The following is a 9,677-nucleotide window of genomic DNA, read 5'->3' on the forward strand; positions in this document are numbered from 1 at the left end:
GAGGAAACCTCGAAGACATGCAGCAGTACTGTCATTTATAAACAGTCAATTTCTGCAACTCTGAACAAGGTTTCTAAGATGATGTTCAGATTAACGAGCCCCTTCTGAAAAACGATATTCTGCAAAAGTCAAAGAAATACACTTACAGTCCAAGCTGCTTTCTATAGTACGTGAAACACAAGCCATTGTTCGTCGTAAAAAGACTGATTTTGGGAAACTTTTATGTCAAGAAACATACATTAAAGCTTCTCACTTTGTCTCAAAATTCTTTAAATAATCTGAATTTAGGATACTCACCTAACCACGTTGCAATAAGAACAGAATCAACTCCCTCTATGGGCTCACATATTCTAGCAACTACCGGATGTATTTGCTGTGACAGGTAGTACTGAGTATCAACAGAAAGATGGTCTTGCTTTTGCAACTGTTCTGGAGCATATGCTCGCTGGCTGGCACCGAGATTTGATCCATCCTAAGACAGAGGAAACAAACAAACCAAAGTGTGAAAAGAGCAAAATCCACATTCAGTCTTTACAAAGAATTATATTTCAGATATTATGCATTATTTTAATGCAAAATTGTTACAAAACCCACGCTCTTTTGGTTGATTTATTATGCATCCAATACAAATCCAGCAGTAGTAAAAAAAAAATTGCATTGCTGATGCTGGCATCAACTAGCAAGTTCAAGAATGTAAATCCAGCTTGTATTATTGCAGCCTACATGTGCAAATCAGTAAGAGTAGACAGAGTAAACAGTCCCATCTGTCAATTCTGAAATGCACAATGAAAACACATTGTAACCATCAGCCTAGTTAAAAATATGTGGAGGGCATTCATTTTAGATTCATTTTGTACGAAACTAGCATCATCATTTTGCACAACAAGCAAATTCTAAGTCACAGATATCAAAACTATATCTGTTTTGCTAGAAAATTTATGTTCTTCAATTCTATAAAGGAACAAATAGAACGAATGGTTAGGGAATGGACCATCATTCACTGGCATATGAATAAATGACAGGGGCAACAGTATCGATTTGAAAAAGCAAATTCTGAAATATTTGGAAATACTGAAAGAAACACGTGGTGATGTCTCAAGCCAAGAAACACCACTCAGAGGTCAGCATATGCATTACTTTCTTCTCCAACTTGAAAGAGGAAGGTACGGAGAATGTAATTCCTTTTGGGAAGGCAAATATCACCTCTAAAAAGATGGTACTGTTACAGGAAACATTAACTCATTCCGTCTGTAGAATCATATTCCCAGTCCACGACTACACTAGGAAATTTTATCTTTAACGTGTGTCAAAAATCTTAGAGCAGAACTTAAAAGTAGTATTTCAGCAAACATTCCGCTATAAAAATAAATCTTAACGGGGATGGGGGGGCAGTACCACAGCTTATTTTTTGCTTAGTACAGTCTCTTTTTTGCCTTTTTTTACAGCAACATAAAACTAATGCATTAACATACGACACCTTCATTTTTCAGTTAAGATGAGCTACTGGCTTCAATAGGGTCAGCAACCACGGACTGAAAACCCATCACTAATAAACACAGACTGCAAGCCATTGTTCCCTCCTACTCCTTTCATACAACTTAGCATTCAGAACAAAATTAATTTAGGACTATTCAGCTCATCCAGCTGCTTTGCAAAAATAATTACAATGCAATTCCTTCAGCTCCCTTCTTTCAACAAGTACATTCTTCTCTTGTATTGTGCCACTGCTCAGCCATACCCATGGCCCAGCTCTCACAAGTCTTGGCAGCTTTGTCATGGCAGGCTAAGAGCTCTCCGTTAAATAAAATACACCGTCTTTCAGTTTTTCATGCTGAAGGAGCTGTAACAGTGGTCCACTGCAGAAGTCACATTGCCAAATCCATCAGTTTGGTGTAAGAGATCTCTCGGTCCATCTAATCCAACCTACACTTTTTTTTTAATGGTGAATACAAAGTGGAGTATGTATTTGTGAGATAATGATAAGCATTTATAGGAAAACACCTGAAGAGAGAAAGCTTCAAAAATTTCCCAGTCTATCCAACAGAGTTGTGCCAGATCTAACAATCATGAATTGAAAAGACTCAGGCTGAGACTGGAAATAACAATGACACTATTTAATCACCACCACCAGCAATTAGCTTTTCAAGAATGACAGGTTCTTCGTCACCAGAATTTTCTTCTCCTTAAAACGAAGACTGGATATTTTCCTTAAAAAAAGTTCTAGTTCCAAACGGAAGTTAATTCGGAGAAATTTTATACAGAAATCGACAGATAAGCTGAACTGACCACAACAGTTCTTTCTGGCTCTATAAAACTAAGTTTAGTACAGAAAACTGATATTTTAAACTATAACATAATATTGCTACGAATGCCAAAACATTTTTTCCAGGAGTTGTGTTGGTTTTCTTTGCCATCTCTCAAAACAATACCTAGTATTTATCTATAAAGACAGACATTTTTACCTGACAAATGATATATGACACTGTGTCTCCTGCCTTCACCTTTCGGCCTCCTTGAGAGTTTATCCACATGGCAACATGCACATGTGGCAAGCTTTTTTTGTCAGGGTAATCCTGTGGATCTTTTGTCAATGCCTAAGAGACCAAAGGAGGAAAGACAAATGGAACTGTGAGAAAAGTATTTTACTCCAGTGATGGGCAACTCAGAACTTTAGAAGACAAGATTACATAGTAGCTATCCTCCTCTATCTACTATTCACGAGTACATTCGCAACACAAAAAAGTAAGATGAAAAAATTGTAACAAATGCATTTTCCAGATGTTAAGGTCTGGGTACCTGAAAGTTACTCATAGTAAAATGTTCTCAGTATTTTAAAAATATTATTAATAAAATAGGAGGATGCTTTTACACTTACTGTCTGAAAAATGCATTACATTAAAAGCACAACAGTTCAAAACAGTTACAGAAACAACGCAACTGTTTTAGAATGAAACTAAAACGGAGATGAAAACATTAAGCAAAATACAAAAATACAGCCAGAGATGACCCTCTTACCCCTGCACCAGTTCAGGTCATAAAGTAAATCTGAGTATCAAGTAGCTAAGTGTATTTCACAAGCTCTGTAGCAAGAGAACACAACTAGATTTGAATGTATTTCACTTGTGTATATTCCACGTATCTCATATTACTGAGATTCCACAATGAGTTTTACTTTTACATAATAAAAAAACCGGTATGTTTAAGTATTTAGCATCATCCCAATTCTTAGAAATAACTTATACATTTGACTTACTACTGAAATACTTTATATATTTTTTTCCAAAGTATTAAAATAGAGGATTATTCATCGTTTGAAGTCAAAGTTATTCCATACCTATCTTTTATAGGGATGCTAAGTACTCTTGGAATATTTGCATCAAAACAAGTTTGGTTTTTTTTTTTAAGTCAGCCATAAAGAACACTGATTTCCCTAACACCCATATGACAACCTGAACACATTTCTTAACTGATTAACACAGTTGTGCAGAGCAGACAGATGTTCAGCTGACAAAAGAGAGACTTTGGATAAAGTAAGTTTGGGAAACCTCTTTTACGAGAAGCATGACAGGGGCACGTATTATCCAATTCAACAGAGAAACAACCCCCCTAGCAGGCTGGGGAGAAGGCTTTTGAAGTTAAAAATATGGGTTTCATAGAGGATTCACAAACCCAAACCACAGTGCTGTCTGCTCTCTCCTGTAGATAAAAGAGAGTATTTTACTTCTTGCTGCAGGGAAGTCTTCAGTAAGACCTCAAAATGACTAACAGCTTTCTTCTACAGAGCTTTTAAGGGATATACACTAACAATAGTATGCTTTTACACGGGCCTTCTAGAAAACAGAACATCTGATTCTTTTCCATTGCATTTTTCAGTTTATGTATTTTAAACCTCAAATATAAAATAACAATTTAGAAAAAAACTTCTCCTGAAAGCATGAGCTTTCATGTAATTCTCAAAGTGCAGAATCAGGGTGGAAGACACCAGGATGGGACAAGACAGAAAGTTAGTATTCTGAGGAAGCAAGACCGGCCTCCAGCCCCACCAGGTGTTTCTTCTCATATTGTAGGATATTTGCAGTACGTTCCACGCTATTCCTTATACAACAAAACTCCTGATATTTCACAGCATCAAAGATTTTTATCAGCTCTCAATATATTCAGGAACAGTAAAGTTTTTCTGAGACAGAAAAGAGCGGAGACATCATTTACCTTGTTTATTTCAAACTGATTTACTGGGATCTGGCCATTGACCACATTTTCTCCAATTTCTATAAGCCGCCTTTGAATATTTTCCACAATGATATCTCGGGGCTGATCAGAAAGAATCTGACCAATTACATAGCTGTAAAAACAGACCATAAATCAAAAAAGACGTGCAAAGCAAAACTATTACAATAAACAGAATCCTCTCTTCCCCGGGTTACCTCTAGAGAGCCTGGGGACGAAGTCTTATGCAAGATTTATACAAATTAGCCAGGATATTTCATGTTGTGCTTTATTTATTTGCTTATTTTACTAAAAGCAAATTTATTGTAAATAGTTCTAATGTTAAAACAGTGATTTGGAATTGTTGAGTGCAATTGGTTTCTATTTTCTGCTTCCATTTCATTTTGCTATTTATTATTCCATAGCAGGTATCTTAAGATGGGGGAGAACAGAACATCAAGTAAGCAAAGTCTTGCCTATTTCTGTAAAGTGTGGTTGGAAGATCTGCCAGCTGCAGAAGAGTTAGTCACTAAAGAACACTCTCAAACATTTGTATAGCTTTAATTACTAATACATTCCTAACTTGGAAAAATTTGCTTCTATTATGATGCATTTTTTTCTTAGAAAATGCAAGTCTTAAGAACAGTAAGCACGTGTCTGGTGTATTTTTACAGATGTTTTTGATACATTGGAACCAAAATTTATTTACGTTTTCAAGAGGCAGTATGCAATACAAGTTGAGTCAGCCCCCTGATGACCACCTCTCTATCCACTCCAATTTTGCTTCTACAGCGATAAATCCATTATTTCTATTGAATTTAAATATGAAAATGCCCTCCACAATGACAATTACTAAATCATCAATACAGTATCTATCATACTGAAGTATCAGAAGAGTCTCATTTGAAAAATGGAAGAGAAAAGGTGTTGGAGGAAAAGATCACCTCCTCAAGCTGCACCCAGTGCATTTCCAGCTTTATTACAGGATGCTGAAAAGGCTGACCACCACCTTCTTTAACCATCTTTGGAAAAAGAAAACCCCAAAACCAACTACCTAAAACCTGTGACTCCAAATGCTTGTAGCACCTACTACTTTCTCAAGATTTCAGCTGTTTTAAGAAATTGCATATACAAAATTGTGACAGCTCAAATGCACAGCTTCCACAGAAAATGCAACAACGGAAAATGAAATTAGAGACACTCGGCCTTGCACAAGTATGATCTGTTACCAATGCCAAACTGTAACGTTCACATCTCCTACTAAGATGCTCTAACGCTTACGTTAGTTACCAATCTGCGCTGTTCAGGGAAAAGCCACGTTTATGAAGCATATACTGTTTAAAACAGAGCAAAGAGGACAATGCCACAAAGAAACTCACTTTCCAGTCTCTTTTGCAAGATCACACCAGTCTCTTCGGACTATATCCAATCCTTTCAGTTCTTGTTTGGTTACATATTTCCCATCTCCTGTTGGTTCCACAGTCAGAGCAGCGTATTTTTTCTTTTTTAACAGTAGCAAGGACTTAAAAACTCCATCAATATCGATTTCCAGCAATTTATAGAGCTTGTTCACTTCACTTTTGATCTGCAAATGCACCAACATTAAAACCAAATGCAACACCTTATAACCATGGACAAATTTAACTTCCATCTAAAATTGTGTCATCCTTACATTTTAAAACAGGTAACGTTACACATTGTGGTTTCACATTCACACTTTAAAAAGACTTATCAGATATCATTGTGAAATTAAAGTACACAACAGTAATTATGAGATACTATTAAAATTAAGGTTTGCTCACTGGTTTCTTCAGGATTTACAGCTTGGTGTAGGTAACTCCCTAACAAAATCAAGCAGGGCAGAGAAGCATGGGACCAAACGTGACCTTGCAGGTAACTGACTGCAGCCCACTTTATTAGGACATCCACTCTACTTCGCTTTCCACATAAATTAAGCAAAGAAGGGATTTTGGAGGAGGAATCCACCTAGAGATGGTGACTTATCAACAGAATATGGAAATTGCCTTGCAAGGGCGAGGTTTTTTTTTTTACTCTCTCTCCTCAGCCAGGGAGGGAAGACAGAACAACGACTGCAGACCAGAGCCCTCTGTACATATGTTCAGGGAAAACATGCACAAATGGGTGAGTGTTTATTTACACCCTTCTCCACAACATGCCTACTTTTTCTTTAGCTTGATTTCTTTGAAAGGAAAAGGTGCCATTTTTATACACACAGACTATGTCTCACTCACGTAAAAAAGCCTGAAATTTCACTTAGCATGTTGTCGTAATATAGTACCAAACATCAAGTTGCTCCACATGTCTTAACTCTGTTCTAAGAGAAGTGCAAACAGTTCAAAACAGTATGTACCTTTCATGACAGACTTTGTTTCCAGGATACATTCAACCATCTACTGGCTCTGCCAGAAGTTTCTCACTTGTATTTTTCTTTCTTCATATATTTTTGCTTTACTTTCTTCAACAAGCTAGTTGCATACCATTCCTCAGATGTCCTGTTCTGCCTTCACACATTCTACTCGTCATTTTATTTCCTCTACAACTCTCTTTTCCTCTTGATTTTCAACATCTCCCTATCCACTCTTACTCCTCCATTATTTCCAGTTCTTTTGTCAGAGACCACCACTATGAACTATCCTTTCCTCATGCCTCACTGAAGTTTTACATAGATTAAAGTTCTTTTGCCGTCTAACACATACCCTCACTAAGACAGGAACAGTACCTTCAGCATAAAATCTCACTGCTTTTCTATCTAGCTTTGGGCGCAGGTTACCAATTTTAACCAAAACCTTCCTTATAAATTTTCCATGTATAAGTATACCTATACGTGTATGTGTATATTTTATTTTTCTCACTTAGATCTATCATCAATTTTAATAACCTGGGGCTATCCTTGTATCCCCTTGTATATTTATAAGTTATGAAGGGTATTGTGAGGCAAAACAATTTTGCCAAGAGGTTCATACTTAGTTCATTAAAACAAAACAGTCGAACGATTCTTCTGAACACTTCCCTGCTACTTTCCAAAGTATTTTCCATTTTTTAAAAATATTATACCAATCAAGTGCTTAAAAACCAGCAATAGTGCAGTACTGAACGTACCAACAAATTTGATTCAAAAGGATGCACGTTGAGAAATGTACAAAATTCTGCCAAGTAGTGACTAAAAGTGACATAGATAAAAATAATGGGGGGTTAAGGGTAGGCGTGAACACAACCAGCAACCTGTGGGACAAGGCATTAGATGGGAAACTTCATAAAGACGATGAGAGGATTTTCTCCAACAGAAACCCAAAATTTAACTCTCGGAGGAGTGCTTCATTGCTGAAGACAGCCTATAAATTCACACTTTACAAGAGGACAAGGGTACATAATGCTAACTGCTCTCACAGTAATTCTCTGCATTAAACCCGTGTGCCTTCCATAGAGTCTACATTAAAGCAAAAGTGTAATGATTGCAATGTAAATATTCCTCCTTTCTGAGCATGAAATTTTGGGAAATAAATTATCATGAAATAGAACAGTGACATTTCTTAAGAGTATTCTCACGAACAGATACAATTCACCATCCTTAAAAATTTTTATATGAATTATGCAAAATGAGGAAAACCTAAGTGATAGAAAAGTTTGCAAAATAAGTCACTATCACTTTCTTGAAGAATAAACAATCAAATAAACAAGTAACATGTGAAACAAGAAACACAAGAACCACTTTTTATGCCACAGGAAGAATACGGAGAGCCACAACTTATTTACAGACATGTTTATTCACCTTTAAAAATCAAGTACACGATATGAGAACTTTAATCAAAACATGTCAGTTTGTCTTTTTAAAAAAATAAAAGAAAAAAGAAAACACCCAAAAACCCCCAACAACTGATACAGGATACAGAAGCACATGGGACAAAAAAGCCTGAGATTTGACTCTTGTGAGGAATTATTCAGCAGGTGACAAGTTCAAAAACGTACCTGTTCTCTCAGTAAACCTGAATCAGAGGTATTTCACCTACGATGATGATCCAGTCAGACTTTATAAAAATTACTATTTTTATTTAGCTGCTCCTCTATAACATTTAGCCAGCAAATGGGAGTACAGAGACAAAAACTAAACCAGAATGAAACAACATTCACACCCCACTAGAGTAAGGGTAAATCTTCTTATACACTACTGTATAAACACTTGAAACTATATTTAGCCTTGTATGGCAAACAAAAAGAGATTGCTTATTCCATACCATCATTCCTCCTGCTACTCACATTGTAACATCAAGATACTATTCCTTTCTCCCTGCTCCTGAGATGCATCTACTTCTCAAAGTACCCAATTAACATGAAGGCAGAAGTTTTCTAAAAAAAAAACCTCCAGAATCACTCTTGCTTTAAAATTACATTACTTTTGTTTCATACTATGCTGAAAAAAACCTACATTTTCTTCGGGGTTTTGGAGCTTCCACAGCTCATTTTCATCACAATTTCTTACATCTTTTCTTTAAAATTTTCTGAAACACTTCTCACTTGTTTTCCACAATTTCAGAGAGATGCCAAGCTTCCACATGGTTAACTGCCAACTGCTAATCAAAGAGATCTCCTCTGTATCTAGTATACCTTCAAATTTAATAATTGAACTTACCACTGGAAATCTGATGGCTCGTAGAGTGCAATGCATTCTACATAACTAAACAAAACTAAGCCAACAGACATCTCTCATGTCAAATCAAAACCGTGTTCGCGTTGTAATTGTAACTAGTGTGGAGGCACTGGACCTTACAGTGGCTTACCAAGTATTCGGATAGTCTCCTGGTAACTTGGGACTGGTAAAAAAAGCTCTTTATGCAATGAAATATTTAATGTAGTCACTTTTTAAAATGCACAGAGTAGCTAGACCTGAAGACAGAGCACTCTGAGCTTTTATTACTCCATATCTTCCTACATTGTCACGTTGTTCTTCCTTGTGCCCTATTCTCTGCTCATGCCATGGAGCCCTCTCTTAACATCTGCTCAACTCAGAGACAGCTTTAAAAAGAAAAAATTCCTTACCTTGTTCCCCAGCTTGAAGACCTCATCCAAATTGGTGCTATTAGTGTTTATCATAATGGAGTCTGTGTCTCCATAAATCACTTCAAGATTCATCTAAACGAAAACAAATTGCTTTGAAGAAAACCGAACCACCCCATCTTCTTATAGTCCCACCTTGTTTTCAAGATTCAAAAATACCGTTACCTGTATATTATCCCTTAAATACTAAAAAGCAGAAAAATCTAAGGTAAGTTTTTACTGAGAAGTCTGTATATTTCATTAACACATATTTGAATTAAAAGAGAATAACGGAACTTAAACCCATCATATTTAAAAAAAGATGAAAATCACTGTTTGGTTATGTACATAAGGAGTAAAATTTTACTGAATGAATGCTAGAAAAATAAGTCAGTGAACACGTCTAGTCTTGAGAAACA

The 9,677-nt window shown here is 36.2% G+C and overlaps 1 protein-coding gene across 1 annotated transcript in view; it reads right to left on the reverse strand.

Moving 5' to 3' along the window:
• Positions 1-259: 259 nt before the first annotated feature.
• POLA1 (polymerase (DNA directed), alpha 1, catalytic subunit) overlaps positions 260-9,677 on the reverse strand; it is a 58,490-nt gene continuing 49,072 nt past the window's right edge. Inside the window, exons 14-18 of the mRNA XM_010133760.1 lie at positions 9,262-9,354; positions 5,586-5,791; positions 4,210-4,342; positions 2,463-2,594; positions 260-472 (exon numbers count right to left, since the gene is read on the reverse strand). Of these exons, the coding sequence (XP_010132062.1) occupies positions 260-472; positions 2,463-2,594; positions 4,210-4,342; positions 5,586-5,791; positions 9,262-9,354 (777 nt within the window). The remainder of the gene's footprint in view (positions 473-2,462; positions 2,595-4,209; positions 4,343-5,585; positions 5,792-9,261; positions 9,355-9,677) is intronic.

This window comes from Buceros rhinoceros, unplaced genomic scaffold (genome assembly GCF_000710305.1).
Source record: "Buceros rhinoceros silvestris isolate BGI_N320 unplaced genomic scaffold, ASM71030v1 scaffold14213, whole genome shotgun sequence".
Taxonomy (NCBI): domain Eukaryota; kingdom Metazoa; phylum Chordata; class Aves; order Bucerotiformes; family Bucerotidae; genus Buceros; species Buceros rhinoceros.